Source organism: Carcharhinus amblyrhynchos, chromosome 9, assembly GCF_965287045.1.
Source record: "Carcharhinus amblyrhynchos chromosome 9, sCarAmb.v2.hapA, whole genome shotgun sequence".
Lineage (NCBI taxonomy): Eukaryota > Metazoa > Chordata > Chondrichthyes > Carcharhiniformes > Carcharhinidae > Carcharhinus > Carcharhinus amblyrhynchos.
This window is the reverse complement of record NC_137332.1, coordinates 107554348-107578537: the sequence shown is the minus strand read 5'-3', so window position 1 is coordinate 107578537 and position 24190 is coordinate 107554348. Positions and strand designations below refer to the sequence as shown.

General features: G+C 43.7%; 1 protein-coding gene across 2 annotated transcripts in view; it reads left to right on the top strand.

Moving 5' to 3' along the window:
- The first annotated feature begins 4095 nt into the window (after window positions 1-4095).
- Window positions 4096-24190, top strand: part of LOC145348523 (hepatic and glial cell adhesion molecule-like) — a 49325-nt gene continuing 29230 nt past the window's right edge. For both annotated transcript variants that reach the window (XM_080196713.1, XM_080196712.1), the window contains exons 1-2: window positions 4096-4188; window positions 20107-20400. In XM_080196713.1, coding sequence (XP_080052839.1) covers window positions 4113-4188; window positions 20107-20400 — 370 coding nt within the window. In that variant the 5' untranslated portion in view covers window positions 4096-4112. The remainder of the gene's footprint in view (window positions 4189-20106; window positions 20401-24190) is intronic.

The window sequence follows — 24190 nt, the reverse complement described above, 5'->3', positions numbered from 1 at the left end:
CTGCAACTGTACAGCGCACTGGTGAGGCCGCAGCTGGAGTACTGTGTGCAGTTTTGGTCGCCGCACTTATGCGAGGATATTTTGGCCTTGGAGGGAGTGCAGGGGAGGTTTTCTAGGCTGATACCGGAGTTGAGGGGGTTGAGCTATGAGGAGAGGCTGAATAAACTAGGCTTGTACTCATTAGAGTTTAGAATGATGAGGGGAGATCTCATTGAGACATACAAGATGATGAATGGGATGGATAGGAGAGAGGTGGAGAGGCTCCTCCCGCTCAGAGAGAACAGTAGGATTAGAGAGCACAGCCTCAAGATAAGGGGGGGTGCAGTTTAGAACAGAGTTGAGGAGGAACTTCTTCACTCAAAGGGTGGTGAATCTCTGGAATTCTCTGCCCATTGAAGTGGTGGAGGCTGCCTCGCTAGATATATTTAAGACGCGGGTAGATAGGTTTTTGATAGGCGAGGGGATTAAGGGAGAAGGTGGGAAAGTGGAACTGAGCCACTTCAGATCAGCCATGATCTTATTGAATGGCAGGGCAGGCTCGAAGGGCTAGATGGCCTACTCCTGCTCCTATTTCTTATGTTCTTATGTTCTTAGCCAACATTTCATTTCCCTTCTCTCCTATCTTCTGAGTCTGTATGCTAGCTTTCTACGTTTCATGAACAAGGATCCCAAGTCTCTTTGTGATACAGTTTTCTGCAGTCTCTCTCCATTTAGATAACATTCACCTTCTCATTATTTCTTGCAAAATGAATACTCACATTTTTCCACATTGAATTCCATTTGCCAATTTTCTTCTCACTCACTTAACCTGACAATAGCTCTATGTAAACTATTTAACCTTCCTTAAAACTATCGTCAACCACCAAAGCCATGCCTCCTTACAACATGCTTTCTCTCCCACCTTCGTATCGTTTGCAAATTTGGCCACAATATACTCTGTTCCTTCCTCCAAATCATTCATAGATATTGTGAAGAGCTGCAGTCCCAGCACCGATACCTAGTGACTGCCTGCTAACCTGAGAAAGAACCCCTTATCACTGCTTGTTATGCAGCCTGTACAACACTTTACACTGATTATACTTAACTGCTTGCATTTGTCTATTAGCACTTGTGTTGACTTGTAAAGACTTGTTATTCAGTCAGCCCACACTATATATAGTTATCCTTTGACACTCTTGATTAACTGTTAGTGTAAGGTGATCATCACTCCACCTATATGTCCTGTGCCTGTGCAATTCACTCCACTTCATCTGAAGAAGGAGCAGTGCTCCAAAAGCTTGTGATTTCAAATAAACCTGCTGGACCATCATCTTGTATTGTATGATCTCTCATATTGCCAACTCGTAAGTTTCTAGTTTTAACTTGATACCCTCCTTAACTTCCTTGGTTATCTGTAGAAGGTTCTTCCTCTCCTTAGAGAGAAGATCACCAACTCAATATTTCACCATTCCTTCATTGTCAATATCATTCCCTGATAGCATAGTGAGTGTACCTACTCCTCAGGGACCGAATGCCACCGTCAGCACTCATTCAAGAGGCTAACGAAGCATTTTGAATGGAGGAATTTATCCAATCACTTTTTCCTAAAAGCAATCAGCTGTTGATAATGATGCCATTTTGATTTGGATTTCATGCACTACTTAAAGGGACACTCACCTATTTCATGTTCACTTGCTTCTGGAGTTAAGAAGAGACTTCGAAACACACATCGGGAGATTTTCTGGAGTGCTGAGTCGAAACTTCCCCAACACTCTAGCAGCCCTAATACCAGAAATTGTCTGAGGATTTCACCTAAAATTTTGAAATGCTGTGCTACACCACTTATAGGAGTCATGAGAAGTAAGGGTTCTGATAACAGATCACTGTCCTGAAATGTTAACTGTTTCCCTCTCCACATAAGCTGCCAGATCTGCTGAGTATCTCCTTGTCTTTTATCCATTCTCCCTCCAAGGGTTGGCTGCACAATGAACAATATTTCTCCACTGATTTCTATTCCCCTATGCGATCACAGTCTGACACATTGGGAGGCCAATGCATGTTTAATATTATCCATCTCGGGTCTTCCTTGTGCACATTCTCTAGATGTTTTAACTTCTTCATCCAAATGATCCTCCTGCTCGCATGATGTGTCCAAAATATTCTTCCCTAATAGGAAAAAGTTAAAAGATATTACTGAAGGAATTACGACACTTGGATAAGTTCAAGGTAATCAGACAGAATCAATTTTGTGAAAGAGAAAGCATATTTAACCAACTGATTGAAGTTATTTGGGGAACTAACATGTGCTGTGGATACAGGGGAACTGGCGATGTACTGTACTTAGATAAATATCTTCAACCTTATAGTCGATCTTTCTCCAGTGATCAGAAATTTTGCTGTACATGTTGTTTAATTTTAAATATTGTAAATTTCTTGCACTGAAGATAATCTCTTTTTCTCAGCTGTCGTGTTCAACTCAGGACTCCCTACCTGTACTCCTTCTGAAATAGCCACTCTTCCAATGGTCCCTGAATCTATCAATCTGTACCTTTGTGGAGCTCTGCGGCCCTTTAAAATGGCAGGTAAGACCAAATCTGGATTTTCTAACCCCATTTTTATTTTAGAGGGGTTCAGGAGAGGGACATAATTCTTACCTGTGAGAAATCTGAACTTAGAAGGATCATTTGAACTCCGAGCTGTGATCAGCCAGACCTCATTTTTAATGGAATAAGGGCCTCTTCCTGTAGTGTTTTCATCTTTGTTGTGAATTTTTAGCTTGGATATAAATGTTTAAGAAGAATGGATAAGATTTGTAGAACTGTCAAGTTTTTCAGATGCCCAATATTTAAAAATTAGTCAGAATTATACATGGGCATCTGGATGAGTTGAAAGAGCCCCCTGTTCTGGCAGTTTCAATGGCTGCTTGTAACATAACCCTAAGCACTATTGTGAGGGACCAGATCAGAAATTCATAAAGATATGTTACAAAGTTAACCTAGAACCCAACTTTTACATTTGATCTTGACAATGTTCTATGTTCTAAACAGGGTGAGCGCAAGGGGTATGGTTCTCCCAAAAAAATTCTAAGTGTGGAATTTACATAAAAACTGAAGTAAGTCCCTTTTTTTTCAGCAAGATTTTCAAAATAATCTCCCATACTCTGCACTGAAGAGTGCACCCGTGTGATTCATGTGAAAAATCACAAGGCAGGGCCCACTCCTGCTGGAGAGACTGGCAGCATAGTGCTGAGTGAGCCATTGCACATGCACTAGTCTGTCAGTGCCATACACAGTAGCCCCACACTGCCAACCCCAAGATCGCTGACCAGCTTGATCACTGGCCAGACCCATGACCCTATGTTTTTGGAGGAGCTAGCCTCTGAATCCTCTCAAAACCTACTTCAACTTGGACTGCCTCAATTATTGTTCATTTCTAAATGATTCAATTTCTTCTTCTGAGACTGTTTCAAGGGATTCACAAAGGATGCTAGAGGCAGGAACCCTCCCAACATTTAAGATATTTAGATGAGTGTTTGAAATGCCATAGCACACAAGGCCAGGTGCTGAAAAATTGGATTAGAATGCATAGTTTGCACAGACAAGATGCGCCAGAGGGCCTCTTTCCATGCTGTAACATTCTATGCCTTGAAAACAAAAAATTCTGGAAAAGCTCAACAGGTCTGGCAGCAACTGTAGATTTAAAAACTGAACTAGTGCATCAATATGAAGCCTTCCTTAGAGCTCCTGCTCTTACATTCAGCATGTCCAACACCTTAAATATAAATTTTCATTGGACACACCCTTTTTTGTCCATGGCATCCCTATAGTGAAGGTCATTCAGCCCATCGAGCCTGCAGCAACTCACTAAATGAGATTCCTACCCAGACCCTCCGCCCTCACCCCATAAATGCAGATTAAATGATTAATCAAGCTAATCTACACTTATATGGACTGTAGAAGAAGAACGTACAGAGCCAAGGCTGGAATCGAACCCGGGTCCCTGGCTCTATAAGGGGGTAATGCTAACCACTGCCGCCAGGCTGCTCTAGTCCCAGCCTGGCAGTTCTCTCTCTCTCGCTACTCCTCCTTCCGGATGTAATTACAATGGGAGAATTTCTCCTCCGTTAGTTAACTATGGGAGTGTCCGAGTGTTTTTCTGCACCGATGATGTTTATTCTCCTTTTTCAGCTTCAAACCGCCTCGTCTTCAGGTAAATTAGTTTCTTTAAACCGATGGTGACGGAGATTGGGAAAATTAAAAACAATATTCGCTGAAATGTCAATCTAAAGTCGTAATAAAGGAAACAAAGACCTCGAGTTATCTGTCAGCTGAACATTAGCTACTGCAGCCGCGCTAACCGTGTCAGGAGTTTGGGGGGGGTTTATGGTATTGAGGTTTTGTGCGATGGGGTGTTAAACTATTCTTCAACAATCTGTCGTCCTCCGTATTGTGCAAATTCTGCCCTGAATTGGATCTTTCCCTCAATATCCCCACCTCTGGAACTGGACCCTGTCACTGGGTTCGAGGAAGGCAACGCCCTGGCTCGAGCAGTTATGGACAGAGTGAGGTTGGTGACCAAAGAGTAAAAATCTGTTTTATTTCAAACATATGGAGCTTTATGGTCTCAGCGTGATGCCCAAGGAACTAAGTTGTGTGAACAAGTTTCTGGAGGAACGAGGAAAAGTAGAAACTAATGTCATTTTATTTTGTTTTTCTCTTTTGTGTAATATGCGCCAGGCTAACGTTTGCCTTGAGAACCAGAAGAAATGAGAGCAGGAGGGGGTTGTTTGACCCCTGGAGCCTGCTGCGCCATTCACTAGGATTATGGCTAATCCAGTATTCCTCACCGTGCACTTTCCTAACCTTTCCCTGTAACCCATGGTTCCCTTACTGATTAAAAATCTATCCATCACAGCTTTAAATATGCACATCCAGGACATATCCAGGTAGTCGAGGGATATTGAAATTTGATAAAGAAAAGAAAGGTAGCATATGGTAGGTATGAAGTGCTAAAAACCCTTCAGCAGTAAAGAGTGTACCTGGGTGCTTAAAAAGAATTAGAAGGGTGAAGAGGGTACATGCAATATCATTGACAGATGAGATTAAGGAAGAGGCTGACCAAGGAGACCAAAGGGGCAATCTGAGTGGAAGCAGAGGTCGCAATGAATGTTTTTCCATCTGTATTCACGAAGGAGAAAGATATTGTAGTTGGAGATTTCAGTCAGGAAAATGAATTTTTAGAATACATTAAGATTAATAAGGAAAAGGTATTAAATATTTTAGTGGGCATAAAGGTGCATAAATCCCTAGGGCCTGATGAGATGCATCATAGGCTGATATGGAAGGCAAGTTAGGAGATTGTAGGCCATTGATGCAAATATTTAAATATTTGCAGGTGAAGTGCCAGATGACTGGAAGATAGCCAATGTGGTAGTTCTTTATTCTAGAATGGCAGCAGGGATAAACTAGGTAACTGCAAGCCATCAGTGGCAGGGAAATTATTGGAAAAAAATTCTTAGGGTGATGATTAATTAACATTCGGAAAGGCAGGGCTTAATCAGGGATAGTCAGCACTTATCCTGTCTAAATTAATTGAATTTTTTTGAAAATTGAACTAAATACATTAATGAGGTTGCACAATTGATGTGTTTTACATGGACCAATCAGAAGATGAGATGTTGTAAGGTCCCACATGGAAGACTGGTCCAAAGGGTTAGAAGCCAAGAGATCCAACACAATTTGGTAAATTGAATCCAAAATTGGCTCAATAATAAGGGGCAAAGGGGGTGGAGGTTTGCTTTTGTGATTTGAAGCCTGTGACCAGTGGTATACCAGTTATCAACAATGCCATGGATGACCCACCGATAGTAGCCAAAATCACGAAAGCTGTCAGCCAGCTATCCAGTGGCAAATCTCCAGGGGCAGATGCCAAAGCCACAGCGATCTACAAAGCTGCTAATCCTGCACATATTGAGAAGCTCACCAAGTTGTTCCAATCCTTTTGGAAGCAAGGATCCATTCCTCACGAACTTGGCAAGTACGTGACAACCACCGAGGAATCTCACTGCTCTCCATCACAGGAAAAACCCTTGGAAGAGTCCTGCTAAATCGTCTGGTCACTCATCTGGAGTTGGGCCTTCTTCCAGAATCACAATGTGGCTTCTGCAAAGGTCGTGGGACTACTGACATGAGTTTTGCTGCATGTCAACTTCAGGAGAAGTGTCAGGAGCAGAATCATGAGCTCTACGCAACCTTTATTGACCTTGTGAAAGCCTTCAACACTGTCAGCCGACAAGGCCTGTGGAGGATTATGTCAAAGTTTGGCTCCCCCCACCCCAATTCATTCAGGTGGTACACCAGTTCCATGATGGCCAGAGTACTGGATGGTGGAGAATCGTCTGAGGCATTCCCAGTCACCAGTGGCATCAAACAGGGTTGTGTGCTCGTACCCAAACTGCTTGCCATGCTGAATGATGCCTTCCAGGACAGTGTTGCTGGAATCAGTCTCAAGTACAGAGTGGGATGGGAAGCTCTTCAACCTGAGGAGACTCCAAGCTATTACCGAAGTGAAGGAGTCTGTTCTGAGAGATTTGCTCTTTGCCGATGACTACGCCCTGTATACTGGCTCAGAGCCAGAGATGCAAGTCAGTATGGACAAATTTTCCATGGCTTGTCGCAACTTTGGACTCACTATCAACATTAAAAAGACTGAAGTCATGCGCCAGCCTGCTGCTCATGCACCGTACACAGAACCCATAATCACAATCGAAAGGCAGAAACTATAGGCAGTGGACCAGTTCACTTATCTTGGCAGCACCCTCTCCCAAGCAGTGGTTATTGACACACAAGTTAACTGCAGAATAGCAAAGGCAAGTTCTGCTTTTGGTAAACTGCGCTCCACTGTATGGGAATGTCGAGGAATCAGCCCAGCAACAAAACTGAAGGTCTTCAGCACCGTAGTACTCACTACCCTTCTGTTTGTCTGTGAAACATCGACTGTGTATCGAAGGCATGCAAGACAGCTCCATCGTTTCCACATGACTTGTCTTTGCAGAATATTACACATCAGATGGCAAGACAAAGTACCAGACACTGAAGTTCTCTCTAGAGCAAGTCTACCATCAGTCCACACACAGAGTGCAGACCTGGTGGGCAGGTCTCATCATTCATGTCAGACAAGCGCATACCCAAACAGCTCCTTTTTGGGGAACTCTGCTGGATGATGCTCGCATGGAGGGCAGAAGAAACACCACAAAAACACACAAGGCCTCCCTGAAGTCGCTTGACGTAGACATGACCACCTGGGAAACAGTGACAGAAAACCGCACTATCTGGTGCTGTCTCATCCACAAGGGCTGTCAAGCTTACGAAGCAAGGCGTGTTGCTGAAGCACAATTTGAGCACGAGCTGCGCAAGTCCAGAGCCACTAGCGCAACAACTACTGTGTCTCCAAGTCTGTCCAATATGTGCCAGGACATTCTGTGCCTGAATTGTCCTGATCAGTCATCTTTGGACATATCGCATCCAGCCTCCAAAATGACTAATGGTGTCGAGGTCCTCATCAATGATGATGGACGAACAACAACCACAGGGATTGTTGGTGGGATCCTTGCTGTTCGTTATATAGAATAACGACTCAGATGTGAATTCAGAGTATAATCAGTAAGTTTGCAGATGACACAAAAATTGGTGTTGATAGTGAGGAGGATAATCTTAGACTACAGACTGATGTTGATCAGTGAATTTGGCAGCTCAATGGCAGATGGAATTTAATCCTGATAAATGCGAGGTAATGCAGCTGGGAAGTCCTAATAAGGATAGGATGTCCACAATGAACAGTAGGTCCCTTGGGAATATTGAGGAACAGAGGGACCTTGGTGCATAAGCTGATAAATCCTTGAAGGTGGCAGCACAAAGAGATAATGTGATGAAGAAGGCCCATGGACTCAAACAATGGGTGGCACAGTGGTTAGAACAGTTGCTTCAGAGCATGAGTGACCCAGGTTCGATTCCCAGCTTGGAATCTATCTGCATGGAGTTTGCAAGTTTTCTGTCTGTGTGGGTTCCCTTCATGCTCTGGCTTTCTCCCACAATCCGAAAGATGTGCTGGTTAGGTGCCTTGGCCATGCTAAATTCTCCCTCCAGTGTACCCGACCAGGTGCTGGAGTGTGGTGACTCGGGGATTTTCACAGTAACCTCTTTGCAGTATTAATGTAAGCCTACTTGTGACACTAATAAATAAACCTAAAACTTTTCCAATCTATCCATTTGTGTCACCATGGGGCAGCACTGCTGCCTCAACTCCAAAGAACCAGGTTCAATTCCAGCCTTGGGTCACTGTGTCTGTGTGGAGCTAATGTAAACCCAGTTGTGACAAGAATAAACTTGAAAAACTTTAAGAAAATCTCAGCAGATCTGACAGCATCTGTGAAGAGAAGGAATAGTCAATATTTTGAGTGTGGATGACCCTTTGTCAGAAGTAAAGACGAAGAAAATAGGACAAGATTTGTACTGAGGGTGGGGAGAGATGGGGTTGTATAATTGACCAAGATGTCATAGACAAATGAACAAAAGGGATGTAAATTGTGGGTGTAAAGGCCATTTCAACACACCAGCCTGCTCTCCTTGGCTTGTAATGTTCCAGTGAAGTCCAACGCAAACTAGAGAAACAGCATCTCATCTTCTGATTGGGCACTTTACAGCCTTCCAAGCTGAACGTTGAGCTCAACATTCAGAGCATGAACTTCCCTTCCACCTCAACTCAATTTCAATTTATTTCATTTCTTTTTCTCCTATTGATCAATTACTTTATATTCTGGTATATATTGTAAATTTTCTTCTATTTGTCCACTTCTAAATTTCACTTTCCATCTTGTTTCCCATCTCACTAGAGCCAATTGCCACATGCCTTAGGTTGTCCTTTGACACGATACCTTTTGTTGTGCCATTTGCAAATTCTGATCTCTCTCTCTCTCTCTCTCTCTCTCTCTCTCTCTCTTTTTTTAATGGACGCTATTAGCACAATTCTCAGCCTTTGTAACCACCAATTACATTCCCTTTTGTCCGTTTTGTGTATGACATCTTGGTCAATTACACCCCCCAAACCTTACAGTATGAATCTCATTCTATATTCTCTGTCCTCAGCCCTGACAAAGGGTTATCCAGACTCAAAATGTTTCTATTCTCTGACACTAAATCTGTCAGGTCTGCTGAGATTTTCCAGCATTTTCTATTTTTATTTTGGATTACAGCATCCACAATATTATCTAAGGCATACAGAATAATTGTCTTCATTAGCTGGGGCATTGAATATAGGAGCAGGCTTTATGCTTTGTTTTTTTTTTATTCCATTTTTAAAGTTACAAAGCCAATGCTGAGAGTGGACTGAGCTGATCCAAATCCATCTCCTTGTTTTGTGCCAATAAATAAAGTCAAATTCCAATTCGTTGTCCCCAAGATAGATAAGAGGGAACAAGATCCAAGCTGACAAGACAAGATATTGTACCCCATCTTGAGCTTGATCTTAGCCAAAAGGCCAAGAAATGAGGTCTTGTTGCAACTTTATAAAACATTGGTTAGGCCACATATGGAATATTGCGTGCAGTTCTGGTCACCACACTGTCAGAAGAACTGGATAGAATGCAGAAGAGATTAACCAAGATGTTTGCATGGGGTGGAAAGTTTCAGCTATGAGGAGAGACTAGATTGACTGGGTTTGTTTTCTCTGGAGTAGAGGAGACTGAAGGGGAATTTAATTTTATAAATTTATGAAAGGGGTAGATAGGGCAGACTGTAAGAATTGTTTTTCCATAGCAGACGTGTCAAAGTAAGAAGTCTCTCAACACCAGGTTCAAGTCCAACAGATTTATTTGGTAGCAAACGCCACTAGCTTTCGGGGCTTTTCCCCTTTGTCACCTGGCGTTTGCTATGAAATAAACCTGCTGGACTTTAACCTGGCATTGTGAGACTTCTTACCGTATTTCCCCAGTCCAATGCTGGCATCTCCATATCATGACTACCACAGAGGTGTCAAAGACCAGAGGGCATAGATTTAAACTGAAGAGTAAGTGGTTTAGAGGAGATCTGAGGAATAATATTTTCACACGGGTGTTACAAATAAGGAACGCACTGCCTAAAGAGGGTAGTGGTTGGTTGGTATGTGACCTCAGACTTTTGTATCTTCCCCCAACAGAAGGTGGAAGAAAGAATGTTGGGAGCATGGGATCCTTGATTATGCTAAGCTGCTTTTGCCGAGGCAGCGGGAAGTGTAGACAGAGTCAATGGATGGGAGATTGGTTTGCATGATGGATTACAGATCCTCGATAATGGAGTGTTTGTTTAAATCTGAGCTATTGCAATTTTATTTCATTTTTGGGTTTTTCCCCTGGAGTTTGAGTCGGGTTTGATAGTGGCTGAGTCATGTGAAGGGAAGAAGCTAAGCTTACAGAGAAAAGCAGGTAGTTGTTGTTTGGGTCTAAAGGGAGCAAGAAGCCTCTCTTTCTCTGGAGGCTGCTGTTTTGGAGCAGAAGATGGATCTTGCTTGCTCCCGCACGCGCGTCCTCCTGCACTCGTGCTCTGGGACTGTTAACAATTAAAACACACAAGCCTGTATTGTTTATTAACTGACTTTGAAGAGCAGTTTGTCTATGAGGAATATCGCTTAAACTGGAGCTAATAAAAATAGATTAGTAATTATGAATTGCATTTTTGGGACGGCACAGTGGTTAGCTCTGTGGCTCACAGTGTCAGGGACCTGGGTTCAATTCTGGCCTCATGTCACTGTCTTGTGTGGAATTTGCACATTCTCCCCATGTCTCCATAGGTTTCCTCCGGGTGCTCCAGTTTCCTCCCGCAATCCAAAGATGTGCAGGTTAGGTTGACTGGCTATGATAAATTGAACTTAGTGTCACGGGGATTAGCAGAGGAAATACATGGGGCTACGGGAAAAGGCCCCAGATGGGATTGGGATCGGTGCAGACTCGATGGGCTGAATGGCCTCCTTTTGCACTGTAGTGATTCTATGATTCTTGTCATGTTTAAATATTTCAATTGGTAAAAGTTACACTCATTCATTTGTTATAAACTATATGTTTAAGTTAAGTCTGTTTTGATAAAAGCTTCCTATTAGGTCAATGGGAACATATCTGGAGTGAAACACTTTTTCCTTACACTAATATCAGAATAAGAAAATAATTGGGATCTAGTCTAACTTCACAGTCTACCTCGGGGTTTATGATCTCTCCCTTAACACAATCACTCCATTCCAGGGATCATCCGAGTGAACCTTCCCTGCACTGCCCCCAATGAAATAATCAGGTAATTTCTGGACTTTGTGTGCTGAACCAGAGGATAGCTTGTGAGCCTAAAAATCACACAGGTGCCAAACAGTTTGCAATTCTGACAGCCCTTTTCTAATGGCATGAACCAGATTGTTCCCAGAGACTGATAAGCATTTTTAAATTAGTATCTGAATATTCATAGCACATTCAAATCGCAGTGCACAGAATTCACTAGCCTTCAGACAAGTCGTGATAATGGAGAGAATTACTACTGGTCTCCATTAGCAGAGACCTGAAGTGTTTGGGTGATTGGGGCATTGCCAGGTGATGCCCATTGGAACTGCCCAACTGGCACACTGGTGATGTATCTGGGGCAGTGCTGAGGGGATGGGATCTGAGTGGGGATCCTGACTGGGGTGGCGGGTCTGTTCAAGCATATGTCTGACCTGATGGAGCAGATATTTAGGCCTTGTCCCCCCAATATTGGTGCAAATGCCCAACTCACCAAAAAAAAGTGACTTGGTGTTGGAGAATTGCAGTGTCCAGTGTGTCAGAGATCAACACAGATCACTCCGTTATTCCCACTGTTATGAGACTTCGAATTTTTTTCAGAACAATTTTATCTATTATAACTTTCCCAACATCCCCTTATTTCTGGAGTCCTGAATGGGGGCGGGTGGGGGAGTTGTTTGTCCCAGTGTCTGTGGAGTGAGGGCAGGGGTGTCCCAGTGCACTCTGATATCAGGTGCCCCACCGAAACAGCATCCTAGTGCACTGAAGCTGGGCTTGCCAATGCGTTTAGGCCGCTAACCAACAGCAACCCCCCCCCTCCCCAGTTCCAGTGTAAAACTTCCATCTCTCCAAAAAAGCGACTTGGTGTTGGAGGATTGCGGTGCCCAGCGCACCTGAGAGATCAGCGCAGATCGCTCCATTATCCTCACTGTTATGAACTTTTTTGGGAGAATTTCTCCCACTATATTTTTCCATAAATAAGGGGGCCAAAAAGTTTCAGTTTCCTTTAGGATGCATGAGCTGGATTTGTGCTCTTGACTGAGTTTCATTTTGACAGGAATGCAGAACTGTATAATTTCCTGACAGTAATGTGACATTGACCATATCCTCTTCCCTGCTCTCGCCCTTGTTCTGCCCTATTCTAAAACCATTCAACTCCCTTGCATTTCCGGTTTCTCTGCTGCTGCTATTCAGAAGGGATTCCTGTATTTATGCTGTTAAACTGATTTTGTGACGTACTAACGCGTCTTGCTGCTTCCTTCAAATATCTAAGCCCTTAACTCTTGAATTCCCTCACTAAACCAGTACACCAGTGTATATATATCGACAGCTGGCTCATGTCGGCCAAGCTATTTTTTAAAAAAAAGCTTTTATTCGCACTTAAAACAGTCATAGCTCTCATATATACAGAGTAAAATGAGTTCAGAGGGAAGAAAGAAATGCCTAATACTGAAGAAGGAAATTACGATTATTTAAAAAGTGCAAAATGATACAACTGCTGGAAATACTCAGCAAGTCCGGTATCGTCTTTTGGAGTGACGAACATAATTAACGGCCTGAACTTTATACACAGTGCACGCACAAAGTTGGCAGGATATGAAACCTGTTCCCACCCAAGATCGCGTTAATGGGCTAGTTACGCTGGGGCCAGTTAATGTTAGTCCAGTGAGAAATTCCCTCTGCCAAAGGCTTGGTACTGCCAGAGTGGATGGGCATGAGAAAAGGGAGGCTGTGGGCTGCCTTCTCATGTGTTCCCTGAGGGATAGCCACTGCAGAGCTATCTTGGAACTGCTGATTTGTAAAGAACGTCAGTGGGGAAACTATGCCATGAATGTCTGGGCAGCACAATCGTGCATGGAACAGCGTGGAGGAGGTGTAGTAGAATCAAAGGTTAGGGATAGGTCGTGGCTAAGGAAAGATGGACAAAGATGTCATTAGATACAGACAAAGTGAGTATTAATGGTAACATTAAGCTCATTGCAGTTGTTTTGCATTTTCTTCTAGTCTGCTCCCCTGTTTGTATATTTATATCCTCTCTTGAAGAGTACTGGGAGCATAAGCCTCACAGGCCCTGATGTAAATCACATTCCACAGCTTAAGCTGTCTTTACACAAGTGAGTGGCAGGATAGGCCTGCATAAGGGAGTATCTTGCAGGCTTCCACAATTGATACAGAGGGAAGGGGATCTTGTGATAATTCTGGGTGCTCCAATCTCTGCTCTTACTGCCAGTGTGCCTAATTTGAATGAACACTATCCGTTTCAAAATCCAAGAGCTTTGAGGCTTTTTCTCAGCTGTTGAGTGTAATATTTAATTGTCGACCATCTCCTGAGGTTATAAAGTGTCATGTCAATGTCTCTTTTCCTCTGAAAAGAGGTTTTAAAAAAACGTGCACTTGTCAACAGTTTCAGAATATTTCATGATGTGCTGCCAACCCATTATTAACTAAAGGTGTGTCAGACTGAATGCTGTGTTTATCTGTCATATGCTCATTCTGCTAATCCCCCACCCTATAACTGATCCTAAGCTTTAAATGCACAATGTCATAATCAAAGGCATTGCTCCCTTGCTGAGTTAATGCTGCTCTTGTGGTCCAGCCAAAGTGATTTTCCTCCAGCATTCCTGAGCATGCTGTGTTGCAAACTGGCACAAGGTTGCATGTTTTGAGGCCTTACTCACATTGGACAACCTCATTAGGTCACTGAGCCTTTTCTACCATTTGGCAGTATTTAATTCTGACCAGCCTTAATGCTGCTGAACCCCTTGGCTACTTCCTCCTCCCAGGCAGCACATCTGGCTGGGCTTCCTTCTCTTACCAGCATTAGCTGCTCACATTGCTCTGTTACTGCATTCAGGAAGGCTCTGAGTGAAGTCACTTGAAGGAGCAGCGCTCTGAAAGCTAGTGGCTTTTGCTACCAAATAAATCTGTTGGATTTTACCTGGTGTTGTGAGACTTCTTACCAGTGATGTGCCTCAGGGATCGGTGCTGGGTCCACTGTTATTTGTCATTTATACTAATGATTTGGATGAGAATATAGGAGGCATGGTTAGTATGTTTGCAGATGACACCAAGATTGGTGGCTTAATGGACAGTGAAGAAAGTTATCTCCAATTGCAATGGGATCTTGATCAATTGGGCCAATGGCTGATGAATGGCCATGGAGTTTAATTTAGATAACTGCGAGGTGATGCGTTTTGGTAGATGGAACCAGGGTAGGACTTACTCAGTTAATGGTAGGGCATTAGTGAGAGTTACAGAGCAGAGAACTAGGGGTATGTATTCATAGCTCCATGAAAATGGAATCAGAGGTGGACAGAGTGGTGAAGGAGGCATTCAGTATGCTTGGTTTCATTGGTCAGAACATTGAATACAGGAGTTGGGACATTTTGTTGAAGTTGTACAAGACATTGGTAAGGCCACACTTGGAATACTGTATATAGTTTTGGTCACCCTATTATAGAAAGGATGTTAGGGGTGGCACAGTGGTTAGCACTGCTGCTTCAGGGACCTGTATTCGATTCCCGGCTTGGGTCACTGTCTGTGTGGAGTTTGCACGTTCTTCTTGTGTCTGCATGGGTTTCCTCCGGGTGCTCTGATTTCCTCCCATAGGCCAAAGAGGTACGGGTTAGGTTGATTTGGCCATGCTAAAAATTGTCCTTAATGTCCTGAGATGTGTAGGTTAGAAGAATTAGTGGGTGAATATGTAGGGATAGGGCCTGGGTGGGACTGTGGTCGGTGCAGATTTGATGGGCCGAATGTCCTGTTTCTATGATTACTAAACTAAGAGTGCAGAAAAGATTTACGAGGATGCTACTGGGACTTGATGGTTTGAGTTATATGGAGAGACTGGATAGACTGGGTCTTTTTTCACTGGAATGTAAGAGGCTTATAAAGGTAATGTTCTTATAAAGGTCTATAAAATAATGAGGGAACAGATCAGCTAGTTAGTTGATATGCTTTCCCAAAGGTGGGGAGCCTAAAACTAAAGGGCATATATTTAAGGTGAGAGGGGAGTGATACAAAAGTGTTCAGAGGGGCAATTTTTTCACACAGACGGTAGTGAGTGTCTGGAACAAGCTGCCTGAAGTAGTAGTAGTAGAGGCGGGTAAAAAGCATTTAGACATTTGCATGGATAAGATGGGTATAGAGGGATATGGGCCAAACGCAGGCAATTAAGATTAGCTTTGGGGCTTAAAAAGAAAGGGTGGCATGGACAAGTTGGGCCGAAGGGCCTGTTCCATGCTGTAAATCTCTGACTCTATGAATAAACAACTTCATGTCAGGAAGCGGGGTACACCTGCTGTTTAAAAAGAATGCCACTGACCCAAAGATTGAAGGAGCTGTGGATAGTGAGGAGGATTGCCGATGATACAGTAGGATGCAGATGGGCGGAGAAATGGCAAATAGAATTCTATCAGGACAAATGTGAGTTGATGCATTTTGGAAGGTCTGTTGCAGTAGGAAAGTATACAGCAAATGGCAGAACTGTTAGAAGCATTAGCATACACAGAACGGAATAATTTCGTTAGTGATAGACAGCATGGTTTTGTAAGAGGGAGGTCATGCCTCACAAATTTGGCGGAGTTTTTTGAGGAGGTGACAAAAACGGTTGACGAGCAAAGGGCCGTAGATGTCGTCTATATGGATTTTAGTAAAGCCTTTGACAAAGTCCCTCATGGCAGGTTGGTGCAAAAGGTTAAATCTCATAGGATAAAAGGAGAGCTAGCTAGATGGGTAGAGAACTGGCTTGGCCACAGAAGACAGAGGGTAGTAGTGGAAGGGTTTTTTTCTGGCTGGAGGTCTGTGACCAGTGGTGTTCTGCAGGGCTTCATACTGGGACCTCTGCTATTTGTGATCTGGAAGAAGGTGTAACTGGTGTGATCAGTAAGTTTGCGGATGACACAAAGATTGCTAGACTTGCAGATAGTGATGAACATTGTCAGAGAATACAGCAGGATATAGATAGGCTGGAAAATTGGGCAGAGAAATGGCATCTGGAATTTAATCCAGATAAACGTGAAGTGATGCATTTTGATAGAACTAATGTAGGGGGGAGTTATACAATAAATGGCAGAACCATCAAAAGTATAAACACACAGAGGGACCTGGTGTGTGCAAGTCCACAAATCCTTGAAGGTGGCAGCACTGGTGGAGAAGGTGGTGAAGAAGGCATATGGCATGCTTGCCTTTATAGGACAGGGCATAGAGTACAAAAATTGGCATCAGGTGTTACAGCTGTATAGAACATTGGTTGGGCCACATTTGGAGTACTGCGTCCAGTTCTGGTCGCCACACTACCAGAAGGACGTGGAGGCTTAGGAGAGAGTACAGAGAAGGTTTACCAGGATGTTGCCTGGTATGGAGGGTCTTAGCTATGAGGAGAGATTGGTAAACTGGGGTTGTTCTCCCTGGAAAGACGGAGAATGAGGGGAGACCTAATAGAGATGTATAAAATTATGAAGGGTATAAATAGGGTGAACAGTGGGAAGCTTTTTCCCAGGTCGGAGGTGACAAACACGAGGCGTCACAGGTTCAAGGTGAGGTTCAACTCAGATATCAGAGGGACGTATTTTACAGAGGGTGATGGGGGCCTGGAATGCACTGCCAAGCAGGGTGGTGGAGGTGGACACGCTGGGATCATTTAAGACTTATCTGGATAGTCACATGAGCAGACTGGGAATGGAGGGATACAGAATGGTCTAGTTGGACCAATGAGCGGCGCAGGCTTGGAGGACCGAAGGGCCTGTTTCCTGTCCCGTATTGTTCTTTGTTCACAGGGATCTAGACATACACATCCACAGTTCCCTGAAAGTGGCAACACAAGCAGATAAGGTGGGCAAGAAGGCAAATGGCATGCTTGCCTTTGGTTGAGGAATAGAGTATAAAAATTGGCCAGTCATGTTGCAACTGTATGGGCAGCACAGTGGTTAGTACTGCTGTCTCTCAGTGCCAGGAATCTGGGCTCAATTCCGACCTCAGGTCACTCTGTGTGGAGTTTGCACATTGTCCGTGTTTGCTTGGGTTTCCTCCGGGCGCTCTGGTTTCCTCCCACAGTCCAAAAATGTGCTGGTTGAGTGGATTGGCCATGCTAAATTGCCCCTTAGTGTGGGGAGATTAGAAGGGGAAAATATGTGGGATTACGGAGATAGGATCCAGATGGAGTTGTGGTTGGCGCAGACTCTATGGGTCAAATAGCCTCCTTCTGCGCTGTGGGGATTCTATGATTCTGAGAACTTTAGGTCATATTTGGAATATTGCATACTGTTATGTTTGCCACACTGCCAGAAGGATGTGGAAGCTTTGGAGAGGGTGCAGAAAAAGTTTATCTACGTATTGCCTAGTTTGTAGGGTATTAGCTATAAAAAGAGATTGGACCAAGTTGGCTTGTTTTAGTTTGAATGTCCAAGGCAGAGGCGGGGAGTGACCTGTTGGAAGTTTACAAAATGTTGAGAGGCATGGATAGAGTATTTTTCCAGAGTAGAAATGTTAATCACTCAGTGATGTAGGTTTAAGATAAAAGGGTGAAAATATTTTATAGATGTAAGAGTCAGGTTTTTATTCAGAGGTGGTGAGTGCCTGGAACGCACTACCAGAGATAGTGTTAGAAGCAGCTACACAGCAATGTTTAAGGGGCATCTTGATAAATAAATAGGCACAGAGGCAACAGGTCTCTCAGTCAGAAAGCGTATTGTGTTGGTGTAGGCTTGATGGGTCGAAGGGCCTGTTCCTTGTTTTTGTTTGAAGAGAGGCAAAGTTTGCAAAGGAAATCTTAAAAATTCAATGATCTTGTCTTGCAAGATTGGAATGATCACAAGATCATTCATTTGCTGGGTCTTCTGATACTGTTCTGTCCCTTTTTAAGTGCTGGTCATAATCCTGCTGTAGGCCACGGTCTAAGAACTCAGAGACCGGACTCCAGCACTCGTTGGGTAGGATATTGACATCTAATCTGCTCTTGCTGTTAATAAGCAGCAATTTGCATCTTATCAGGCACGTCCAGAAATCATGACATTGCCAAATCCCTTCAGTGGAACTGCCCTCAGTCTGCTACCATACTATTCAGCTCCATAGCTGTGTGCAGCAGCAGTTTCTGCTGTTTGCTGTGCACTGCCTACATCGTTTTACCATCTTTTAAACCTTCAATAAAGACACAGGTTCAGAGAGCAGGAGACCTTTAAGTTTGTAGTGAGCGACTTTCTGCTCACAGCATAGCCCCAATTTCACATGTTGTCCTGGCCTAGACACCCAAATGAGTATGTGCTCCTCTCTAATTAACCATCCGAAGCTTGAATTTTTGATCTTAGATGGCAGGAGCGAATGAATCACTCACTTTGCGTTCATCCTCCCCCATGTCAAATAAACATGAAATCCAGTCCATGAATTGACTTGGTGACATTTGGTTCCTTATTAAATTCTCAGTCGTAATATTTTCCATGAGTCACCACACTCTGGCGCCAGTTCAGGTACACTGAGGGAGAATTTAGGATGGCCAACGCACCCTAACCAGCACATCTTTTGGATAGTTGGAGGAAACCCATGCAGACACGAGGAGAATGTCTGTCTGTGCAGAGTCTGCATGATGACCCAAGCTGGGAATCGAACATGGATTCCTGGTGCTGTGAGGCAGCCGTGCTAACCACTATGCTACCATGTCACCCAAGTGGCTGAGGCAGATTCAGTAGCAGTTTTAAAAAAAAGGATTGAATGTACAGTTGGAAAGGGAAAGATGAACAGGGCTGTGGGAAGGACCTTTGAATTTGGTTAGCTCATTCAGGGATAGCATTGGAACAGTGGGTTGAATGGTCACCTTTTGCATATAATTGTACAATTGTATGAAATTAGGCTCTGCATCATTAAACTCTTTTGTCAGTCTGTACAGATCAACGCTCGTCCACTATGAGCTAATCTCCAAGCTATAAATTTGAATCCTGTTTGTATTTGAGATATTCCATCATTCAACTCTGGATCCTGATGGTGCTGTTCCCCTTTGGATGTCACTGTCTAAGAGTGAAGTCACTGTATGTCCCACTGGTATTGCTAAAGGTATATAATTTAAACATTAAATTGGGTCTAGCTTGGGCAGCGTGGTGGCACAGTTTTTGGAAGCGCTGCCTCACAGCGACAGGAGCCCAGGTTCAATTCCAGCCTCAGGTGACTGGCGTGGAGTTTGCATGTTCTGTCAGTGTCAGCATGGGTTTTCTCTGGGTGCTCCGGTTTCCTCCCACAATCCAAAGATGTGCAGGTTAGGTGGATCATCCATGTTAAATTGTTCGTTAGCACGCCAAGATGTGTGGGTTAGATGGTTTAGCCATGGTAAATGTGTGAGGATATGGCAGGGGAAAGGGCCTGGATAAGATGCTCTTTCAGAGAGTCAGGTGCAGACTCAATGGGCCGAATGGCTTCCTTCTGTGGGGATTCTATGAAAAACTGAAATCTTTTCAGTTTAATAGTGCATGTGAGATATGAAGGAGACTATTAGCAGCACTGTGGTTAGCACTGCTGCCTCACAGTGCCAGGGACCCGGGTTTGATACCCTGCTTGGATCTCTGTCTGTGTGGAGTTTGTACATTCTCCCTGTGTCTGCGTGGGTTTCCTCCCACAGTCTGAAAGACATGCTGGTTAGGTGCATTGACCGAAGAGGTGCCAGAGAGTGGTGACTAGAGGAATTTCACAGTAACTTCATTGCAAGGTTAATATAAACTTTACTTGGACTGATAAATAAACATTTAACTTGAGCAGCATCAGTTACCGGGGGAGATGTTGAGCTCATTGCCTCCTGTTTGAAATTATTAAATCTGGTAACTTTGTATAAAGTGTTCTTGTTTTATATATTTCAGCGCAAATACTGAAAAACAGCTTGGTGGCTGCTACAGGTTCCTCCATTCTATTCCCTGGAACTGATGAGGAATTTAAGCTTCTTGACTGGGAATTCTCCAGCAAGGATCTTCCCATTTTAGAATACAGAGGAGGCCATGAAATAATATTCAAACACTACAAGACTCGAGTTGAATTCAGCAAATCAAATGGATCATTGTTGCTAAAAGATTTACATGAGGCAGACAGTGGTAACTACAAAATGACTGTGAACTTGGAGCCGAGCAGGACCAGAATTCTCACTCTTACCGTGCTTGGTAAGTAGTATCCACAGATAAACATAGAAACTATTTGGCCCTTCGAGCCTGCTCCACCATTTCATAAGAACATAAGAAATAGGAGCAGGAGTAGGCCATCTGTGCTATATTCAGTGCCTTTTGATGCCAAAACATTGAATGCATTCAACTATTTCCTGTGGTAATGAATTCCACAGGCTCACCACTCTTTGGGTGGAGAAATGTCTCCTCACCTCCATACTAAATGGTCTATCCTGAATCCTCAGACTGTGACCTCTGGTTCTGGACTCCCCTACCATCAGGAACATCCTCCCTGCATCTATCCTGTCTAGACTTGTTAGAATGTTACTAGTCTCTGAGATACCCCCTCCTCCAATTCATCTGAATTCCTGCGAAAACAATCTGTCCTCATACATCAGTCCCAGAATCAGCCTGGTAAACCTTTGCTGCACTCCCTCGAGAGCAAGAACATCATTCCTCAGAAAAGGAGATCAAAACTGCACATAATACACTAGGTATGGCCTCACCAAGACCCTGTAAAGTTGCAAGGAAACCCAGATCCTGCTGCACATTCTCCCCTCCCAATTTACAATCATTCAGATAGTAATCTGCTCCCTTGTTTTGCTTCCAAAGTGAATAACCTCATCTAAATTATATAGCATCTGCCATTGATTAGCCCACTCACCCAACCTGTCCCGATCATTCTGAAGGATTTCTGCATCCTTGTCACAGTTTACCCTCCCATCCAACTTGGCATCATCTGCAAACTTTGAAATGTTACATTTTGTTCCTTCATCTAAATCATTAATATATATTGTGAATAGCTGGGGTCCAAGCACCGATCCCTGTGGCACCCCACTAGTCACTGCCTGCCAATTTGAAAATCACCCATTAATTCCTTCTCTTAGTTTTGTCTCTGCCAACCAGTTTTCTCATTGGAGCGATGGACATTGAGGGATGACTGATAGAAGTCTACAAGATCATGAGAGGCATGGACAGAGTGGATAGTCAGAAGCTTTTTCCCAGGGTGGAAGAGTCAATTACTAGGGGGCATAGGTTTAAGGTGCGAGGGGCAAGGTTTAAAGGAGATGTACGAGGCAGATGTTTTACAGAGTAGTGGTTGACGGGGGGAGGTAGTGGAAGCGGACTGTTAAGGGGTGTCTTGATAAGTGCATGAATAAGATGGGATAGAGGGGTATGATCCCCAGAAGGTTAGGGGGGTTTTAGTTAAGTCGGGCAGTTTGGTCATTGCAGGCTTGGAGGGCTGAAGGGCCTGTTCCTGTGCTGTAATTTTCTTTGTTCTTCATGACACAAGACTACAGGACATCGGAGCAGAAGTAGGTCATTCGATCCATCGAGCTTGTCCACCATTCAATGAGATCATGGCTGATTGAAATAATCCTCAACTCCATTTTCCCAAATTATCCCCATAACCCTTGATTAAAAATCTGTCTATCTTAGCCTTGAACATAATGACCCAACCTCTACAGCTCTGCGATAAAGAACTCCACAGATACACTACTGTCTGAGAGAAGAAATTCCTCCTCGTCTCTATCTTAAATGGGTGACCACTTTGAGATTTTGCCCTCTGGTCCTAGACTCCCACAAGAGGAAACATCCTCTCAACATTCACCCTGTGAATACTCTGTTTCAATAACAATGCCCCTCATTCTTCTAAACACCAATGAGTACAGGCCCAACGTACTCAACCCCTCCTCATAAGAAAATTCCCCCAGAACCGGCATCAACCGAGGGAACATTGGATGTGCTAAGTTGTGAGAGGGAATTCCTGAGGAAAGTTAGGCTCTGTGATTTTGGACTTTTCACAAATTGCTATGTCCTTGAATGATATTGAAGCTATTACAAATTGTTATATCAGTGATCTATGTGACTGACTTTAGCATAAATAGGGGCACCTTTATGCTGGGTGAGAAATGAAGACAAACCTGTACCCATGACTGCATGTTTTCCAGTATTTTCCTTTTGATTGCTGCTTTGTCTTTGTTGTTTTGGACCGACTATTGCCTGTTGATTTTGTAGGGAGAGAAAAGAACTGATGTTTCAAGTCAGCTTTGACAAAGGGTCTTCTGGACTCAACGTCAACTCTCTTCTCTCCTTACAGATGTTGCCAGACTTACTGAGATTTTCCAGTGCTTTTTCTTTTGGTTTCAGATTCCAGCATCTGCAGTAATTTGCTTCTATTTTATTTTTTGCCCAGAAACTCACTGGCTTTTTAATTATATTGTCCCCAGCCCCTGAATCACTTCCCTCAAGATGTGGCGATGCTGGCGTTGGACTGGGGTAAACACAGTAAGAAGTTTCACAACACCAGGTTAAAGTCCAACAGGTTTATTTAGTAGTAAACGCCACTAGCTTTCGGGGTTTGCTCCTTCGTCAGGTGAGTGGGAGTTCTGATCACAGACAGAGCATATAAAGGCACGCACAGTTTACAGAATATTGATTAGCTGTAAAGACTCACATTCTAATCAATGTGAGTGGAGATAACCTCACACATTTACCATGGCCATGACAATATGGTAGGGGAAAGGGCTTGGATAAGATGCTTTTTCAGAGAGACTCTTCAGAGGGTTGAATGGCCTCCTTCTGTAGGGATTCTATGAAAACTGAAATCTTGCAAGGACACTCTGGCACAGTTTAATAGTGCATGTGAGATATGAAGGAGAATGTTAGCGGCACAGTGGTTAGCACTGCTGCCTCACAGTGCCAGGGACCCGGGTTTGATACCCTGCTTGGATCTCTGTCTGTGTGGAGTTTGTACATTCTCCCTGTGTTTGCGTGGGTTTCCTCCCACAGTCTGAAAGACATGCTGGTTAGGTGCATTGACCGAACAGGTGCCAGAGAGTGGTGACTAGAGGAATTCCACAGTAACTTCATTACAAGGTAAATACAAGTCTTACTTGGACTAAAAAATAAACTCTTAACTTGAACAGCATCAGTTACCGGGGGAGATGTTGAGCTCATTGCCTCCTGTTTGAAATTATTAAATCCGGTAACTTTGTATAAAATGTTCTTTTCTTATATATTTCAGCACAAATAGTGAAAAACAGCTTGGTGGCTGCTACAGGTTCCTCCATTCTATTCCCTGGAACTGATGAGGAATTTAAGCTTCTTGACTGGGAATTCTCCAGCAAGGATCTTCCAATTTCAGAATACAGAGAAGGCCGCGAAATAAGAACATAAGAAATAGGAGCAGGAGTAGGCCATCCAGCCCTTCGAGCCTGCCCCGCCATTCAATAAGATCATGGCTGATCTGTCGTGTCTCAGTTCCACATTCCCACCCTCTCCCCATAACCCTTAATCCCCTCTCTTATCAAAAACCCATCAACCCGCGTCTTAAAAATGTTTAGCGAGGCAGCCTCCACCACCTCAACGGGCAGAGAATTCCAGAGATTCACCACCTTTTGAGTGAAGAAGTTCCTCTTCAACTCCGTTCTAAACCGCCGCCCCTTTATCTTGAGGCTGTGCCCCCTAGTCCTACTGTCCTTTCTGAGCGGGAAGAGCCTCTCCACCTCTATCCTATCCATCCCATTCATCATCTTGTACGTCTCAATGAGATCTCCCCTCATTCTTCTAAACTCTAACGAGTACAAGCCTAGTTTATTCAGCCTCTCCTCATAGCTCAACTCCGGTATCAGCCTAGTAAACCTCCTCTGCACTCCCTCCAAGGCCAAAATATCCTTGCGTAAGTACAGCGCCCAAAACTGCACACAGTACTCCAGCTGCGGCCTCACTAATGCCCTATACAGCCGCAGCAAGACCTCCCTACTTTTATATTCAATCCCCCTCGCTA